At 43.9% G+C, this 20,523-nt stretch overlaps 1 protein-coding gene across 6 annotated transcripts in view; it reads right to left on the bottom strand.

Annotated features, from left to right (window-relative positions):
• clocka (clock circadian regulator a) overlaps positions 1–20,523 on the bottom strand; it is a 280,411-nt gene that overhangs the window by 24,858 nt on the left and 235,030 nt on the right. For all 6 annotated transcript variants that reach the window (XM_068035102.1, XM_068035091.1, XM_068035120.1 and 3 more), the window contains 2 exons: positions 14,173–14,317; positions 1,177–1,280 (listed from right to left, as the gene is read on the bottom strand). In XM_068035102.1, the coding sequence (XP_067891203.1) occupies positions 1,177–1,280; positions 14,173–14,317 (249 nt within the window). The remainder of the gene's footprint in view (positions 1–1,176; positions 1,281–14,172; positions 14,318–20,523) is intronic.

The following is a 20,523-nucleotide window of genomic DNA, read 5'->3' as shown; positions in this document are numbered from 1 at the left end:
ATTAACATATCAAATTCGTAGCCTGATGACATTAGCGCTGTGACTTAAATTTAAAAATATGTGAGGGGGAGACCCGACCTGTGGGATTCCCAGCAGCTGATTTGAGGAGGGAGCTACCAATTCTCCAAGTGGTTCTTTTAGCACTCCTTGTGGGCTCGGAGGATCAGGAGTGCCCTCCCACCGGCAGGCCCCTCAAGGAAGTCTTTGACCTCCCCCAGCATGGTCTCCTGCTCCATGTTAATATCAGGGCTATAATTTCTGGAGCTTTGCACAGTGATGGTAGACACCGTCAGAACTGCATCACTGAATAATAAAAAAAAACCTAATGTGGTCAACACAATTATTTCTTAAACTGTGAACTGTAATCCTGGTAAGTGCACCAAACATACTGAGAGCACCAGCACTACACGTGGAATCATCTAAGTAGCTGTGGCGAACTCGTCATTGATTTTAAGGGCAGAGGGCGAGTTATGATAATTAATTGTTCAACTTTTTCCAACTTTACCTCTCTGTTTTCCCTTCTCCAACACACCCATCACTAAGAAAATTGACACGAAAGTGTTAGAACAGTGGTGGTAGAACAGAGAAGGATTGAGGCCCATAAGTGCAGCCCTGAACAGCAGGTAAGTTACAGTAAGTTGGAGAAATATAAGAGTTAGTCAATTTCTTGTAGCTTTGCTGATGGGGAGTAAAGATCAAGTGTGGTCCTTAGGTGCTATAGGATTAGAGGGAAAATTGGATCAGCATGCAGAAGTAACATGCACAATGGGTCCAGTAACTAAACTGTTTAAGTCTACAGGAGGGGGTGGGGCTACAGATTAACTTCTGAAAAAGATTTAGCAACACAAAAAATGGCAATGGCAAAATACTTGGACCCTGAAAAATCTTGAAGCACAAAATACTTCAGTAAACAAAAAACTAACATGTGATGCGCCTTCTATACTGCAGCAGAGTGGAGAAAGCGAGGTTACATGAGTTAACACCACACGACAATCTCTCATACCTTTGCTCTTCTTGGAATGTGCCTGTTTAAAAAAAAATACTGATGTGTGGAGTATGCTGTAAGTGAAGATTCAACCATATAATTCACTAACATAAAAAAAAACTACACTTTAAAATCATCTGGCTGGTCCATTAAACAAGAAAAACATTGTTTTAAAAAATCTCCAATTCTACCTGGCTGCTCAGTGATGCCCGTCTCTGGGGGGTCATTTCAGGACCAGATGTTACTTTCGGTCGTGCAGGTGTGCTTCTATCAGTCAGTTGTTTTGTGGGTGTTGCTATTAAAATGAAAATAGGATTGAAAAACATTAAGAATAAAAGTACAATATTGTAGAATGATTTAATTGCTCAAAAAAAATCTAAAGTTCATGAGCAGAGTGTACCAAAAAAAATCACTTACAATCTTATCTATAAACAATCAATGGAAAGCAAATTTCTGTCTTTGTGCAGTTTATCCATTTTCAAAAATATTAGCACATCTCCAGAGCATTACTTACAAGGAGAGGAGGAAAAGGATATCATCATGAGTCCAGACTATGTGCAGGGGTGGAAAGATATTCGTGAAGAGTGAGAAAATAGGAACAGGAGTAGGGCATTCAGCCCCTCGAGCCTGTTCCACCATTTAATTAGATCATGGTTCATCTGTACCTCAGTTCCATTTACCCAACTTTGCTCCATATTCCTGAATACCCTTACTTAACAAATATCTGACACAAGTTTGAATTTTTCCAACTGACCTAGCCTCAACAGTTTTCTAGATTTCCACTTCTCTTTGTTTGAGAAAGTGCTTTTGGACACCACCTCTGAACAACCTAGCTCTAATTTTAAGATTATACCCCCTTGTTCTGGACCCTCCCACCAGAGGAAATAGTTTCTCTCTGTGCAGCTAGCAAACCTTTTAATCATCTTGAAACTCCTCAATTAGATCGTTCCTTAATTTTCTGTATTTAAGGGATTACAAGCCTAGTCTATGCTACCTTTCCTTACAGCTTAACCTTTTTAGCCTGGAGTGTTATCAGGTTGCAGGGAGAAAGGTAAGGGAACCAAAGCCAGGACTCCTTGGATGACCAGGGAGATAAAGAATATGATGAAACAAAAGAAGAGGATTATGATGCATGTCAGGTGAATTCTTCAAGCAAGAGCCAGGCCAAACACAATAAGTTGAGAGGCAAAGTGAAAAAGAAAATAAGACTGGCAAAGAGAATATGGGAATAGAATGGCAGTTAACATAAAAGGGAATTCAAAAATCTTCGATCGGCATGTGCATAGTAAGCGGGTAGTAAGAGGTGGGGTGGGCCTATTAAGGACAAAGAGGGTGATATATGCTTAGAGGTGCAGAGCTAGGCTATAATACTTAATGAGTACTTTGTATCGGTGTTTACTAAGGAAGGGGATAATGACAAAAAATTGGTAGAAGCAGAGTTAATGGACGAGGTGAAAATTGATAGGATGGATGTACTGGAAAGGCAGGTTATGCTTAGAGTGGAAAAGTCACCTGGTCCGGATTGCTTGCATCCAGATTGCTAAAAGAAATGATGTGGAGATAGCAGACCAGCTTGCTATAATTTTCCAGAGGATTGGAGAGTGGCAAATGTCCTGCCCTTATTCAAGAAAGGGTGTAAGACAATTCCTAATAACTACAGGCCAGTCAGTTGAACATCTGTGCTGGGTAAGGTTTTAGAAACAATAATCAGGAAAAAAAATCAACAGGCACTTGGAGAGGTTTGAGACAATTGGAGAGAGCCAGTATAGATTTGTAAAAGGCAGATCGTGCTTGACTAATCTAATTGATTTTTTTTGATGAAGTAAGAGAGAAGGTTGATGAAGGGAAAGCAATGGATGTTGTCCGTATGGATTTTAAGTAAGCTTTTGACAAAATACCACATAAAAGACTGTTTAACAAAATTAAGGCTTATGGAATAGGATGTGTCAACTTGGATTTTTAAAAATTGGCTTAAGAACAGAAGTAGTCGCAGTAAATGGTTGTTTTTTTTTAGACTGGCGGATGGTAGTGATGTTCCCCAAGATTCAGTGCTAGGACCCTGCTTTTTTTGATATATAGATAAATGACTTGGATATTGGAATACAGAGTAAAATTTCAAAATGTGCCGAACTTGGAGATGTGGCACACAATGAGGATGATACCAATTAATTGCAACAAAGCATAGATAGTTCAGCAGAATGGGCAGACGTGTCATAGAGTTTTACAGCACTGAAACAGGCCCTTCGGCCCAACGTGCCTGCGCTGACCATCAAGCACCCGTCCTAACTAATCCCATTTCACCGCACTTGGCCCGTAGCCATGTATGTTATGGCGTTTCAAGTGCTCATCTAAATAATTCTTGAATGTTGTGAGCATTCCTGCCTCTACCACCCCTTCAGGCAGTGTGTTCCAGATTCCAACCACCCTCTGGGTGAAAAAATTCCTCCTCAACTCCCCTCTAAACCTCCTGCCCCTTACCTTAAATCTATGCCCCTTAGTTACTGACCTTTCCGCTAAGGAAAAAAGTTTCTTCCTATCTATCCTATCAATGCCCCTCATAATTTTGTATAGCTCAATCATGTCACCCCTCAGCCTTCTCCGCTCCAAGGAAAACAATCCCCGCCTATCTAATCTGTCTTCATAAATGAAATGCTCCAGCCCAGGCAACATCCTGGTGAATCTCCACTGCACCCTCTCCATTGCAGTCACATCCTTCCCATAGTATGGCGACCAGAACTGTACACTCCAACTGTGGCCTAACCAGCATTTTATACAGCTCCATCATAACCTCCCTGCTCTTATATTCTATGCCTCAGATAATAAAGGCAAGCATCCCGTATGCCTTCCTAACCACGTTATCTACCTGTGCTGCTGCCTTCAGTGATCTATGGACAAGCACCCCAAGGTCCCTCTGACCTTCTGTACTCCCTAGGGTCCCACCATCCATTTTATATTCCATTGCCTTGTTAGACCTCCCAAAGTGCATCATCTCACACTTCTCAGGATTAAACTCCATTTGCCACTGCTCCACCCATCTTACCAGCCCATCTATATCGTCCTGTAGTCTAAGGCTTTCCTCCTCACTATTTATGACACCACCAATTTTCGTGTCGTCTGCAAATTTACTGATCATACCTCCTATATTCACTTCTAAATCATTAATGTATACTACAAACAGTAAGGGTCCCAGCACCGATCCCTGTGGTACGCCACTGGTCACAGGCTTCCACTCGCAGAAACAACCCTCTACCATCACCCTTTGCCTCCTGCCACTAAGCCAATTTTGAATCCAATTTGCCAAATTACCCTGAATCCAATGGGCCTTTACTTTCTTAACCAATCTCCCATGCGGGACCTTATCAAAAGCCTTACTGAAGTCCATATAGACTACATCAGCTGCTTTACCCTCATCTACACCTCTAGCCACCTCCTCGAAAAATTCAATCAAATTAGTTAGACACGATCTCCGCCTGACAAAGCCATGCTGACTATCCCTGATTAATCCCTGCCTCTCCAAGTGAATATTAATCCTGTCTCTCAGAATTTTTTCCAATAATTTCCCTACCACTGATGTTAGACTCACCGGCCTGTAATTACCTGGTTTATCCCTGCTACCCTTCTTGAATAATGGTACCACATTCGCTGTCCTCCAGTCCTCTGGTACCTCTCCTGTGGCCAGAGAGGATCTGAAAATTTGTGTCAGAGCCCCTGCTATCTCCTCCCTTGCCTCACATAACAGCCTGGGATACATCTCATCTGGGCCTGGGGATTTATCCACTTTTAAGCCCGCTAATACAGCTAATCCTTTTCAATGCTAATTTGATCAAGTATATCACAATCCCCCTCCCTGATCAGTACATCTACATCATCCTTCTCCATAGTGAACACAAATGAAAAGTTATTGTTCAAAACCTCACCTATATCCTCAGGCTCCACACACAGATTGCCTCTTTGATCCCTAATGGGCCCCACTTTTTCCCTAGTTATCCTCTTGCCCCTAACATACTTATAAAACGTCTTAGGATTTTCCTTTATCTTGTCTGCCAGTGATTTTTCATGTCCCCTCTTTGCTCTCCTACTTACTTTTTTAAGTACTCCCGTACACTTTCCAAACTCCAGTAGGGCCTCCGCTGTTTTCAGCACTCTGAATCTGCCATGCGCCTCCTTTTTTTTCCTTATCCAATTCCTCTATATCCCTTGACATCCAGGGTTCCCTTGACCTGTTGGTCCTACTCTTCACCTTAATGGGTATATGTTGGCTCTGAACTCTCACTATTTCCTATTTGAATGACTCCCACTGATCTGATGTCGACTTTCCTATAAATAGCTGCTCCCAGTCCACTTTGGCCAGATCCTGTTTTATCATATTGAAATCTGCCTTCCCCCAATTCAGTACTCTTATTTCCAGACCCTCTATGTCCTTTTCCATAACTACCTTAAATCTTACAGAGTTATGGTCACTATCCCCGAAATGCACCCCACTGCCACTTCTACCACTTGTCTGGCTTCATTCCCTAGGATTAGGTCCAGTACTGCCCCTTCTCGTGTATGACTCTCTACGTGCTGGCTCAAAAAGCTCTCCTGAATGCACTTGAAGAATTCTGCCCCCTTTAAGCTTTTTGCACTAATACTATCCCCTCTAACATAGGGGAAGTTGAAATCCCCTGCTATTATTACCCTATTATTATTGCACCTCTCTGAGATTTGCCTACATATCTGCTCCTCTACCACTGCCTGACTATTTGGAGGCATGTAGTACACTCCCAGCCAAGTGATAGCCCCCTTTTTGTTTTTAAGTTCTACCCATATGGCCTTATTAGAGGAACCTTCTAAGATATCATCCCTCCTTACTGCAGTAATTGTTTCTTTAATCAACAGTGCAATGCCACCTCCTCTTTTACCCCCTCCCCTATCACGTCTGAAGATTCTATACCCTGGGATATTAAGCTGCCAGTCCTGCCCTTCCCTTAACCATGTCTCAGTAATAGCAATAATATAACATTCCCATGTGATAATCAAGGCCCTCAATTCATCTGCCTTACTAGTAAGACTCCTTGCATTAAAATAGATACAATCCAGCCTTGCATTATTTGCCTGAGCCTTAACAGATCTACATTTACTCTGACCTCCGGACTGACTTAGCCTCACATTTATATTTGATTGTACATCACCCCCTACTGTGCTTCCACTCTGTATCCCATCCCCCCTGCCAAATTAGTTTAAACCACCCACCCCCCCAACAGCACTCGCAAACCTCCCAGCAAGGATGCTGGTCCCATTCTGGTTCAGGTGCAACCCGTCCATCTTATATAGATCCCACCTTCGTCAGAAACAGGCCCAGTGATCCAAGAATCTAAAGCCCTCCCTCCTGCATCATCTCCCCAACCATGCATTCATCTGCTCTAACCTCCTATTCATATATACTCACTAGCCCGTGGCACTGGAAGAAACCCAGAGCTTACAACCTTTGAGGTCCTATTTTTTAATCTGCTGCCTAGCTCCCTAAATTCTTTTTGCAGGACCTCATCCCTCTTTCTACCCATGTCATTGGTACCAACGTGGACCACGATCTCCGGCTGTGCACCCTCATCCTCCAGAATACTTTGTAGCCACTCAGTGATATCCAAGACCCTTGCACCAGGGAGGCAACATACCATCCTGGAATCACGTCTGCGACCACAGAAACACCTATTTGTTCCTCTAAGCATAGAATCCCCTTCCACTATTGCCCTCTTATCCCTTTTTCTCCATCCCAGCACAGCTGAGTCAGCCATGACATTCCGGTCATGATTCTCGGTGCATTCTCCAGAGGAACCCTCTCCTCCATCGGTACTCAGAACTGAATACCGGTTAGAAAGTGGGATGTCCCCTAGGGACTCCTGCACAACCTGCCCTGACTTCTTTGTCTGTCCGGCATCCACCAAGTCACCCCCTGACTGTGCTCGCCTAGACACTGGCTTGACTACCTCCTGAAACATGACATCCACGTAGTCCTCCACCTCGCGGATGCGCCACAGTGACTCCAGCTGCCGCTCGAGCTCTGAAACCTGAAGCTGACGATGCAGATATTGTAGTTAAGGAGGAAGAGTGTGAAGTATTGGATGTTTTATTTTTTATTTTTATTTATTTTATTTAGAGATACAGCACTGAAACAGGCCCTTCGGCCCACCAAGTCTGTGCCGACCATCAACCACCCATTTATACTAATCCTACACTAATCCCATATCCCTACCACATCCCCACCTGTCCCTACAACCGACCTACCTATATTCCGCTACCACCTACCTACACTAGGGGCAATTTATAATGGCCAATTTACCTATCAACCTGCAAGTCTTTGGCTGTGGGAGGAAACCGGAGCACCCGGCGAAAACCCACGCAGACACAGGGAGAACTTGCAAACTCCGCACAGGCAGTACCCAGAATTGAACCCGGGTCGCTGGAGCTGTGAGGCTGCGGTGCTAACCACTGCGCCGCCCATATTATATATTTATTAGATATCATTCTGGAGTCCACAGCTGTCCTCTTCACTATCAACTACATGGCCAATTTTTGTGTCATCTGCAAACTTCCCAATCATGCCTCCCACATTAAAGTCCAAATCATAAACATATACCACAAACAGCAAGGGACCCAACACTGAGCCCTGTGGAACACGACTGGAAACTGCTTTCCATTCGCAAAAACTTCCATCGATTACCACTGTCAGTGGTCAGTTTCCTGTCACTGAGCCAATTTTAGATCCAACCTGCCCCCACATTCCCCTGTATCCCATGGGCTTTCATTTTACTGACCAGTCTGCCATGTGGGACCTTGTCAAAAGCCTTGCTAAAATCCATGTAGACCACATGAACTGCACTACCCTCAATCTTCCTTGTTACTTCTTCAAAAATTTTTATCAAGTTGGTCAGACACGATATTCCCTTCACAAATCTATGCTGACTATCCTTGATTAATCTGTGCCCGAAGTGACAGTTTATCCTCTCTCAGAATTGATTCCAATAATTTGCCCACTACTAAGGTTAGATTGACTGGTCTGTAATTATTTGGTCTATCCCTCGCTCCCTTTTTAAACAAAGGTACAACGTTGCAGTCCTCCAATCCTCCAGCAGTATCCAATGAGGACATGAAAATGATGGTTAGACCTTCCACTATTTCCTCTCTTGCTTCTTTTAACAGCCTGGGGTACATTTCAGCTGGCCCTGGTGATTTATTAACTTTCAAGGATGCTAATCCCATTAATTCTTCCTTTCTCCCTATGTTTATCACATCCAAGACTTCACACCCTTCTTCCTTAACCATAATATCTGCATTGCCCCCTGTTTTGTGAAGACAGACGCAAAGTATTCATTAAGAATAATACCAACACCTTCCACCCCTACACATAGGTTACCTTTTTGGTCTTTTATGAGCCCTACTCTTTCCTTAGATAAATGCTCGATAAGCAAGGCAGTGAAAGGTTATTGGGAGTAGGCAGGAATGTGGAGTTGAGGTTGCAATCAAACCAGCCATGATCTTATTGAATGGCAGAGCAGGGCCAAGTGGCCTACTCCTGCTCTTAATTCGTATATTCCTTTGTTATCCTCTTACTCTTACTGTATTGATTAAACATCTTTGGGTTCACCTGGATTTTTCTTGCCAATATTCTTTCACGGCCTGTCTTAGCTTTCCTAATTTCCTTTTTGATTTCACCTCTAGACTTTCTGTAGTATTGAGTTCTCAGTATCAGACATAAGCTTTCCTTTTGTGCCTTAACTTACCCTGGAGGCCCCTCGACATCCATGGGGCTATAGATTTGGCCATCCTGCCCTTTTTCCTTATGGGAGCATGTTTACTGTGAACCCCTTGAATCTCCCCTTTGAATACCTCCCACTAGAGACCTGCTCAGGTCGGAAAAACAGAACCTGACCCAAACGAACCACAGCGGACCCGAGCCTGACCCGGCCCAAGTCCCTCTGATTTTGCCCCAAGTCCAACCCGACCTGAGCCCGTAGCGACCATCCCTTTACTTACCTTCCGACTGGGAAGCTCCAGCGCATGCACGATGGCATCATAGTGACGTCACTTGCTCACTGTGTTTCATCCTGGACTCCCAGCTCAGGTATGTTTTTTAATTTCAATACTTAGCAGCAGAGCACTTACCCTGTGTGTCTGGCTCAACCCAACCTGACTCAACCTGGACTCGGCCCAACCCGAGCCTGAAAGCCTGAAGATGAGCCCGACCCGACCCATCGTCGGGTCCCTTTGGGTTCAGGTCGGGTAGCAGGCCTCTACCTCCCACTGCTCTGACACTGATTTACCTTCGAGTAGCTGTTTCCAGTTCATTTTCGTTAAATCACTCCTCAGCTTAGTAAAATTGGCCTTGCCCCAATTGAGAACTCTGACTCCTGTTCTATCTATGTCCTTATCAATATGTTAGAACTAACTGAATTATAATCACTACCACCAAAATGCTCTCCCACTGCCATTCCTTCCACCTGCCCAGCTCCATTTCCTAAAACTAAGTCTAAAACTGCGCCCTCTCTTTTTGGGCTTGCTACAGACTGGCCAAAAATGTTCTCCTGAATGCATCTCAAGAATTCTGCTCCCTCAATTCCTTTCACAATAAAACTATCCCAGTTAATAGTGGGGTAGTTAAAATCCCCCATTATTGCCCATTTTTTTGCACTTCTGAGAGATTTGCCTACATATCTATTCTTCTATCTCCCTCTGACTATTTGGGGGTCTGTAATACACTCCCAGCAGTGTAATTGTCCCTTTATATGTTCCTTAGCTCGATCCATATGACCTCATTTGATGAATTTTCCAACATATCATCCCTCCTCACAGCTGTAGTTGTTTCTTTGACCAAAACTGCCACTCCCCCTCCTTTCTTATTTCCCTCCCTATCATGTCTGAAAACCCTATAACCAGGAATGTTGAGCTGCCAATCCTGTTGCTCCTTAAGCCATCTTTCTGTATTAGTTATGATATCATACTGCCACATGTCTATTTGTGCCCTCAGCTCGTCTGCTTTATTTGCTATTCTCCTTGCATTGAAGTAGATACCCTTGAGCAAATCTGCAGGGAAATCACAGAGATGTGCAAGAATACGATAGAGTAGTGAGATTGGGGGATTTTAAATACCGAGATATCAATTGGGATAGTTTTAGAGTAAAAGGTAAAGAGGGGGAGGAATTTCTGAAATGTGTGTGGAGCCATGGGAAATGGGCGAGGTCTTAAATGAATACTTCTCGTCTGTATTTACCATGGAGAAGGTCATGGAAGCTAGTGAGTTCAAGGGAGGGAACAGCAATATCCTGGAGCATATCAACATTACAAAGGAGGTGGTGTTGGAGGTTTTGAAGCGCATTAAGGTGGATAAATCCCCAGGGCCTGACCAGGTGTATCCTAGGATGCTATGGGAAGCAAGGGAGGAGATTGCTGGGGCTCTGGCAGAGATGTTTCTATCATCGTTAGCCACGGGTGAGGTACCGGAAGACTGGAGGATAGCCAACGTTGTGCCGTTATTTAAGAAGGGCAGCAGAGATAAGCCAGGGAACTACAGGCCGGTGAACCTTACATCAGTGGTGGGAAAGTTATTGGAAGAAATTCTGAGAGACAGGATTTACATGCATTTGGAAAGGCATGGTCTGATTAGGGATAGTCAGCATGGCTTTGTGCGTGGGAAATCATGTCTCACGAATTTGATTGAGTTTTTTGAGGAGGTGACCAAGAGGATTGACGAGGGCAGGGCGATGGACATCATCTACATGGACTTAGCATGGCTTTTGACAAGGTCCCGCATGGTAGGCTGGTCCAGAAGGTTCGAACACATGGGATCCAGGGTGAGCTAGCAAACTGGATACAAAATTGGCTTGGTGATAGGAGGCAGAGGGTGGTAGTGGAGGGTTGTTTTGCAGATTGGAGGCTGGTGACCAGTGGTGTGCCGCAGGGATCGGTGCTGGCCCCTCTGTTGTTTGTCATATATATTAATGACTTGGATGAGAATGTAGGGGGCATGATTAGTAAGTTTGCAGATGACACCAAAATTGGTGGTATAGTGGACAGTGAAGGTGGTTGTTTAAGGTTACAACAGGATATAGATAAAGTGGGAAAGGGATTGGCAAATGGAATTTAACACAGACAAGTGCAAAGTGATGCATTTTGGGAAGTTAAACCAGGGCAGGACATATACAGTGAATGACAGGGCCCTGGGGAGTGTTGTTGAGCAGAGAGACCTTGGGGTGCAACTACATAGTTCCCTGAAAGTGGCAACACAGGTCGACAGGGTGATGAAGAAGGCGTATGGCATGCTTGCCTTCGTCGGCCAAGGCATTGAGTACAAGAGTTGGGACGTCATGTTACAGTTATACATAACGGTTAGGCCGCATTTGGAGTACTGTGTGCAGTTCTGGTCGCCGCACTACAGCAAAGATGTGATTAAGCTGGAGAGGGTACAGAAAAGATTCACAAGGATGTTGCCTGGTTTGGAGGGCTTGAGTTATAAAGAGAGATTGGATAGGCTGGGTCTATTTTCCCTGGAGCAAAGGAGGCTGAGAGGGGACATGATAGAGGTATATAAAATTATGAGAGGCATAGATAGGGATTTTCTTCTCCCTGCTGCTTTCACATGCGTTCAAGTCCTCGGAAGAAGGAATTTTCCTCCACACAAGATCAGGGTCAGGTTCTTGAACCTTGCCCATCTAAGAGCGAAGTCCAAAGTATGGAAAGTCCTCATCAGGGAACTCCTCTTTTCTGACGATGCTGCTTTAACATCTCACACTGAAGAGTGCCTGCAGAGTCTCATCGACAGGTTTGCAGCTGCCTGCAATGAATTTGGCCTAACCATCAGCCTCAAGAAAACAAACATCATGGGGCAGGACGTCAGAAATGCTCCATCCATCAATATTGGCGACCACGCTCTGGAAGTGGTTCAAGAGTTCACCTACCTAGGCTCAGCTATCACCAGTAACCTGTCTCTAGATGCAGAAATCAACAAGCGCATGGGAAAGGCTTCCACTGCTATGTCCAGACTGGCCAAGAGAGTGTGGGAAAATGGCGGACTGACACAGAACACAAAAGTCCGAGTGTATCAAGCCTGTGTCCTCAGTACCTTGCTCTATGGCAGCGAGGCCTGGACAACGTATGTCAGCCAAGAGCGTCGTCTCAATTCATTCCATCTTCGCTGCCTCCGGAGAATACTTGGCATCAGGTGGCAGGACCGTATCTCCAACACAGGAGTCCTCGAGGCGGCCAACATCCCCAGCTTATACACACTACTGAGTCAGCGGCGCTTGAGATGGCTTGGTCATGTGAGCCGCATGGAAGATGGCAGGATCTCAAAAGACACATTGTACAGAGAGCTCGCCACTGGTATCAGACCCATCGGCCGTCCATGTCTCTGCTTTAAAGACGTCTGCAAAGGCGACATGAAATCCTGTGACATTGATCACAAGTCGTGGGAGTCAGTTGCCAGCGTTCGCCAGAGCTGGCGGACAGCCATAAAGGCGGGGCTAAAGTGTGGCGAGTCGAAGAGACTTAGCAGTGGGCAGGAAAAAAGACAGAGGCACAAGGGAAGAGCCAACTGTGGAACAGCCCCGACAATCAAATTTTTCTGCAGCACCTGTAGAAGAGCCTGTCACTCTAGAATAGGCCTTTATAGCCACTCCAGGCGCTGCTCCACACACCACTGACCACCTCCAGGCACTTACCCATTGTCTCTCGAGATAAGGAGGCCAAAGAAATAGATAGGGTAGATAGCCACAGTCTGTTTCCCATAGTAGGGGTGACTAAAACTAGAGGGCATAGATTTAAGGTGAGAGGGAGGAGGTTTAAAGGGGATCAAAGGGGTAAATTTTTCACACAAAGAATGGTGGGTATCTGGAATGAGCTGCCTGAGGTGGTGGAGGCAGGAACAGTAGCGACATTTAAGAGGCATCTGGACAGGTACTTGAATGAGCAAGGCATAGAGGGATATGGAATTAATGCAGGCAGGTGGTATTAGTATAGATAGGCATTATGGACGCGGTGGGCCGAAGGGCCTGTTTCTATGCTGTACGACTCTATGACTCTAGGTTCAGGAGAACTTCCCTGATCAGTATGTTCTCAGCCCAACTAGAAAGGAGACATTACTGGATCTGGTGCTGGGAAATGAGGTGGGCCTAGTGGACTGTCTGTCAGGGAGGGCTTGGGTAAGAGTGATCATCGTACCATTAGGTTTAAACTAGTAATGCAGAAAAGCAAGGAACAAAATAAGGTGGAACATCTAGATTGGAACAGGACTAATTTCAACACAATGAGAAGGTATCTAGCCAGGGTCAAATGGAAACAAAAACTGACAGGAAGAGCTGTACAGGAACAATGGGTTATCTTTAAGGAAGAGATACTTCAGGTACATTCTAACAAGGGCAAAAGGTAAGGGAACCAAAAACAGGGCTCCTTGGATGACAAGGGAGATAAAGATTATGACGAAACAAAAAAAGGTGTATGATGTATGTCAGGTGAACTCTTCAAGTGAGAACCAAGCCATACACAACATCAATATACAGTTGGATGGAAGTTGATTCCATGTGTACCAAGAGAGAACATGTAGATAAAGAGGGGCAGGGGAAGGATGGATCCTTTGGGGAATCTTAAGTTCATGTTCTTGCTATAATTGAATAGGTAAAAATAGAATCAAGTGAGGGGAGTCCCACCAAGATTGACAATGGAGGAGCAGGGTTACAGGAGGATGGAATGATTAATCATGTTGAAGACATAAGAGAATAAGGGGCATAAGTTCAAACCTAGTGAAAGGCATATTTAGAATGGATGTCAGAAAATTCCTCTTCACACAAAAAGAGTGGGCAATATGCGGAATGGACACCAAAAGAACTGAAGGTTAAAATCTTGCAATCATTTAAGAAATAGCTGTATATTGTGATCTAAGGGAGGCGGGAAAGAGGCAGGAACTAGATGATTTCCAGATAGAAAAACTCTACGAATGGCCTTCAAGATCCCTATCTAAACTCGATTGGGTTGAATGGCCTTCATCATCCATATCTGTCATGTGACTATATCACTTTCATGTAATTGATGACTTGTACTGTACAAATCATCTTGTCAGTCAGAAACTTTGAGTTTTATTAAATTATCAAAATATTAATATTGTTAGTAACACTAATTGTACCATAAAATTTAAGTATACGATTATTCCTGTAACTTACAGGCGAGATCAGACACTGCAGTGTGTGAAGATGACTTCCTCGAACTCCTGGAGGAGGCAGATGGTGTGCGGCTGTGATCAAATCTTTCCAATGCATCCTTGAGGCTGATTACGTTTAGCTTAGTGTCAGATCCTGAATCCTGATGCTAAAAGGTAGGGTAGGAAGATAGGAAGAAAAAAGATTTCTTTTCTAATATTAATGACAAGGAGCTTAAATTAGACAGAAAAATTGCACCTCCAAGCTCCTAGTAAATAAAGTCCAAATGTTAAAGTAATACCTCCCATTTCTCTGAAACCGGTATATTTTATAATACACACAACCATATTGATGCATAGAAAGCCTGCTCTGTATAGTGGTGGACACCTTCTTTCCACCCAAAAGATACCAGAAAAACAGAAATTTATCATTTTAAATTTAATTTTGATTATATGTGCAAGAACAATACGATGAACTGTATGTATTAACATTTTTCATATTCCTTGCACAAAGTGCTTTAATATCTGCTCAGGTTCCATTTGGACCTCATTATGTATACCCTTCAAAAGCTTTTGGTCATGGAGGTATCAGCTAGCATGGCTGTTTCCCCAACCATGCGTATTTTTATTATTCAAGCCAAATTCACCGACAGCAGCATGATTGTTTTTGTTCTTGTATCAATATATTAAGCCAAGAGGTAATCAAAGGTATCAAAGCTATACCTAGACCTCAGAAATTGATTTTTGTTCAAAACTTTGAAATTATTCAGAAATTGCATCAACGTGGAAATTATTGCTCAATTCTGACTCTGCAAAGATAATCAGAAAAAATTTTCATATGGGACATATGCTGCTGCATCTGGGGCCAGATGACAGGGGTCACAACCTCCGGCAAAAGTGCTGACATGAACCCTGCGTTGCCTCCTCTGGGGAAGGCCCGCCACATTACGTGCCAATTAGGCACTTAACTGGACAGCGGCGGGCCTTCCACATGATCAAGGATCCTGGCGATAGAAGTCCTGCCTTCTGAGAACTGCCAGCTATTCAGAGACCAGCAGCTCCTTAACTGAGGAGTCCCACCGTGGAAGTGGTGGCTGCTGCAGGCAAAGCATCAACCTAAGGCCTAGCAGTGGCGCTGGACCCAGGCCACAGGTAGGTCAGGGCAGGAGGGTCTCACGTGGTGGGGATTGTGGTGGAGGAGGTGTAGGGGGGTCGGCCGCAAGGGCAGAGGGGTGGCTCTCAGTGGCTCCACCCCCACCTCCCGGTGTCGGGTCCCTCGTTCAGGCACTGTGGCTTTTAACAAGGTTTCCCCCTCGCCCCAGGAGCCGGGAAGCAACCCACACTGTTTCTCTTGCCATGCTTCCCGTGTGGTGACAGGCCCATCCGCCGTTAGGCTAAGTGCGGTGGCAGCAGCGGCAGGCTGAGGCCCTTCATTGGGCATTAATTGCCCACTTAAGGGCCTCAATTGGTGGTGGGGTGAGAAGGCCATCAGAGGCCTTCCCGCCCCTGACAATTTTGGCGGAGGTGGGAAGGTGGCAGGGTCCACCCCACCACCATTCAACCGATTACACGCTTTCCCTGCTTCCAAACCTGCCATGGGGAGCACATAAAATTGCAGCCTGTGTGCTCCCTTCGTAAACTTTGCCCAAAAAAGAAGCATGCGGGGGTTGGGGGGTGGAAGGGCGTATACGTCATGTATCTGTTCACTTGGTCACAGGGACCATGTAAAATCAGTGCTGCCAGATCATTATAATAACTCAGGCATGCAGCCAGAGCTCTTCATTGGCTACACCCCTGTTTGAGGATACTAAAAATCAGGCATTTTAGAGTCAGGCAGCACCTCTTAAAGGTGAGCTGGCTGCAGATAGCAGGGAAAGCTTCTGAAGAGAAAAGTGAATGCAGGAGGACCAGACAGGAGACCCAGCTTCCCTGCTGCCACATTGGAGGCCCTGGTGCAAGCAGTCCCTCAGGGGGTAGAAGGCCCTTCAAGCAATAAATAGCTTTGTCGCCTATGAGTCGAGGTCACAGAGGGGGTCAATACCAGGAGTTTAGCTCTAGGGCACAGCTGCAATGCTGGAAAAAGTTTAATGACCTCATCAGAGCTAACAAGATTACTGCTCCCTTCTCTCCTCACACCTCCAACTTGACTTCACAATACAAAAAACCATAAGACCTGAAGAAATGGGAGCAGGGGTATACCATAGGGCCCCTCGAGCCTGCTCCACCATTCAATACGATCATGGCTATCTTCTGCCTCGACTCCACTTTCCCACCCGCTTCCCTTATCCCTTGATTCCCTGAAAGGCCAAAAATCTGATCTCAGTCTTGAATATACTCAATGGTGGAGTATCCACAACCCTCTGGGGTAGACAATTCCAAAGTTTCGCAACCCTCTAAGTGAAGATATTTCTCCTTATCTCAGTCCTTATCCTGAGACTCTGTCCTTGTGTTCTAGATTTCCCAGCCAGAGTAAAGAATCTCTCAGAGTCTACCCTTTCAAGCACTTTCAGAATCTTGTATGTTTAAATGAGATCACCTATCATTCTGCTAAAATCCAGACAGTACAGACCCAATTTACTCAGCCTCTCATCATAAGCCAACCTACTCATCCCAGGAACCAATCTAGTGAATCTTCACTGTACTGCCTCCAATGCTAGTATATCCTTCCTGAGATATGGAGACTAAAACTGCACACAGTACTCCAGGTGTGATCTCACCAAAGCCATGTACAACAGTAGCTAGACTTTCTTATTCTTATACTCCAATCCCCTTGCAATAGAGGCCAACATGCCATTTGCCTTCCTAACTTCTTGCTGTATGTGCATGCTAACTTTGTGTTCCTTGTACAAGTTTCTCTGAACATCAACATCGAAAAATCTCACACCTTTTAAAAAAATATTCTGCTTTTCTATTCTTACTACCAAAGTGAATAACTTCACACTTTCCCACATTGTACTCCATCTACCGCCTTGTTGCCCACTAACTTAACCTGTCTATATCTCTTTGCAGCCTCCCTGTGTCCTCCTCACAGCTTGCACTCCCTCCTAGCGTTATACTGTCAACAAACCTGGATGCACTACTCTCGGTCTCTTCGTCTAAGTCATTACTATAGATTGTAAAAAGATGAGGCCCCAGCACCAATACTTGCGGCATTCCACTAGTTACTGCCTGACAACTTGAAAATGTCCCGTCTATCCCTACTCTTTGCTCCTTTTCCATTAACCAATCCTCCATCCATGCTAATATATTACCCCCCAACTCCAAGAGCCCTTAACTTGCGTATTAACCTTTTGTGTGGCACCTAATCAAATGCCTTTTGCAATCCAAATCTACAACGTCTATTGGCTCCCCTTTCTCTACCCGAACAGATTTGTCAAACACGATTTCTCTTTTGTAAAGTCATGTCGACACTGTCTCTTCATACTATGATTTTCTAAGTGCACTGTTTAATTTCCTTCATAATAGGTTCTAGCATTTTCCTGACAAGTGATGTCAGGCTAACTGGCCTGTAGTTCCCAATTTTCTCTCAACCTCCTTCGTTGAACAGTGGTGTTACATTTGCGAACTTCCAATCTGTTGGGACAATTCTAGAATCTAGGGAATTTTGGAAAATCATAACCAGTGAATTCACCATCTCTGCAGCTACCTCTTTTAGAACCCTAGGATGTAGGCCATCAGGTCATAGCGTCATAATGGCAGAGAAGGAGGCCATTCAGCCCAATGAGTCTATGCTGTCTCTCTGTAGAGCAATCCAATCAGTCCCATTCCCTGGCTCTATCCCATAGCCCTGTAAGTTTATTTCCATCAAGTGCCCATCCAATTTCCTTTTGAAATCATTTATCATCTCCGCTTCCACCAAATTCATAGCCAGAGTTCCAGGTCATTACCACTCGGTGTGTCAAAAAAAGTTCTTCCTCACATGCCCCCTGCATCTCTTGCCCAAAATCTTAAATTTGTGTCTTCAGGTCCTTGTACCATCAGCTAATGAGAACAGCTTTTCTTTATAGGCCTTATCTAAACTTATCAATCTTGTATGCCTCTATCAAATCTCCCCTTAATCTCCTTTGCCCTAAGGAGAACAAGGCCAGCTTCTCAAACATAATCTTGTAGCTAAAATCCCTCATCCTGAAACCATTCTGGTAAATCTCCTCTCAAGACTCCTCGCATCCTTCCTAAAGCATGGTGACCAGAACTGGACACAATACTCTAGTTGTGGTCTAACCAGAGTTTTATAAAGGTTCAGCATAACTTCCCTGCTTTTGTACTCAATATCCCTATTTATGAAGCCCAAGATCCCATATGCTTTGCTAACTACTCTCTCAATATGTCCTGCCACTTTCAAAGATCTATGTTGAGGAACCACCAGATCCCTCTGTCCCTGTACATTCTTTAGAACTGTACCATTTAGTCTACATTGCCTCTCCTTATCCCTTCTGCCAAATGCAGCACCTCACATTTCTCTGTATTAAAATTCACCTGCAACTTGTCTGCCCATTCTGCTAACCTATCTATGTCCTGTTGCAGTCGATTGGTATCATCCTCACTGCCACACCTCCAAGTTTGGTACCATTGGCAAATTTTGAAACTTTACTCTGTATTGCAATATCCAAGTCACTTATATATATCAAAAAAGCAGTGGTCCTAGTACTGAATCTTGGGAAACACCACTGTGTGCCATCCTCCAGTCTGAAAAACAACCATTTACCATGACTCGCTATTTTCTGTCCTTGAGTCAATTTTTTATCCAAGCTGATACTGACCCTCTTATTCCATGAGCCTCAGTTTTGTTAACCAGTCTTTTATGTGGTACTTTGTCAATGATTTTCTTAAAATCCATACAGACATTCATTGCGTTCCCTTCATCAACCTTCTCTGTTACTCATCAAAAAAAAAATCAATTAGATTAGTCAAGCACAATCTGCTTTTTAAAAATTTGTGCTGCTCTTGCTAATTAACTCAAACCTCTCCAAGTGTCTGTTGATTTTTTTGCCCTAATTATTTTTTCTAAAACTTTACCCACTATTGATGTTAAATTGACTGGCCTGTAGTTACTAGGATTGGCCTTTCACCCATTCATTTGCCACTCTCCAATCTTCTGGCACCTCCCCTGTATCTAGGGAAGATTGGAAGATTTTGGCAAGCCCTTCCACTATTTCCACTCCCACTTCCTTTGCCAACCTGGAAATGCAAACCATCTGGACTAGGCGACTTATCCACTCTAAGCATAACCAGCCTTTCCAGTACATACTTAATACCTAGCAATTTTCACCTCAGCCATTACCTCTACAATCTCCTCCTCTTCTACCAATATTTTGTCAGCGATAAACACCAATGCAGAATACTCATTAAGTAATCTAGCCTTGCCCTGCACCTCCTAGGAATTTGTCTGCTATTAGCCCCTTAAGTTTCTCTAAAACTTTTTCTCTGCTGACATTAATTTAAGTTCCTCACTCTTATTAGCCCCTTGGTTACCCTCTATTTCTGGTATGTAATTTGAGTCTTCTACTGTGAAGACATGCACAAAATATTTGTTCAATGTCTCTGTTATTTCCTCATTCCCCATGATAATCTCTCATGTCTCTGCCTTTAAGTGACCAAAGTTTACTTTTGCTACTCTCCTTTTTATATACTTGAAAAGCTCTTACAATCTGTTTTTATATTCCTGGCTAGGTTATTCGCATATTCTATTTTTACCCTTTTTATCAACTTTTTGGTCACCCTTTACTGGTTTCTAAAACTATTCAATCCTCAGGCTTATTTGAGTTCTTCGCAACATTATAAGCCTCTTCTTTTAATCTAATACTTAACTTCCCTAGTAAGACATGGATGCATCTTTTTGCTGAGGTTTTGCTTTTTAATGGAACGTACGTTTGTGAAATATTTTGAGTAATTTCTTTAAATGTTTCCCACTGTTTATGTACCACCATACCTTTCAGTCTATTTACCCAATCAACCTTTAGCCAGCTCTCCCCCATAAGTGCACTGAGTGTGAAGATGGGAGTTTGGTAAGTGAGTGGATTTTAAGGGTTAATCTCTCAAGACTAGTTTTTGTTTTGTTTACATCTAGCAATAAATTAAAATTTCTGTTTCAGTTAAGAGTTAAGTTAGGTTTCTTGCAGTTTTAAACAGGGGTATACAACACTCAAAGTAGCTGTAGCTAGTTAATTAGGCAGCTAGCTTAAACTGGTTTCTGCACTCTAGCAGAGCTCTAGCAGAGCTGACACAGCATTGTTTTCAGAGTATAAATTCAGGGGACTCTCAGTACTGCTGAAGGGCACAAAGTGTGAAGAAGGGAGTTTGGTAAGTGAGGGAGTTCACTCAGGAGGGGCACCATAAATTAAGAAAATAAATAAATTTGAGTGCACAGAGTGTAAAG

This window comes from Heterodontus francisci, chromosome 1, assembly GCF_036365525.1.
Source record: "Heterodontus francisci isolate sHetFra1 chromosome 1, sHetFra1.hap1, whole genome shotgun sequence".
Taxonomy (NCBI): domain Eukaryota; kingdom Metazoa; phylum Chordata; class Chondrichthyes; order Heterodontiformes; family Heterodontidae; genus Heterodontus; species Heterodontus francisci.
This window is presented reverse-complemented; position numbering and strand designations above follow the sequence as displayed.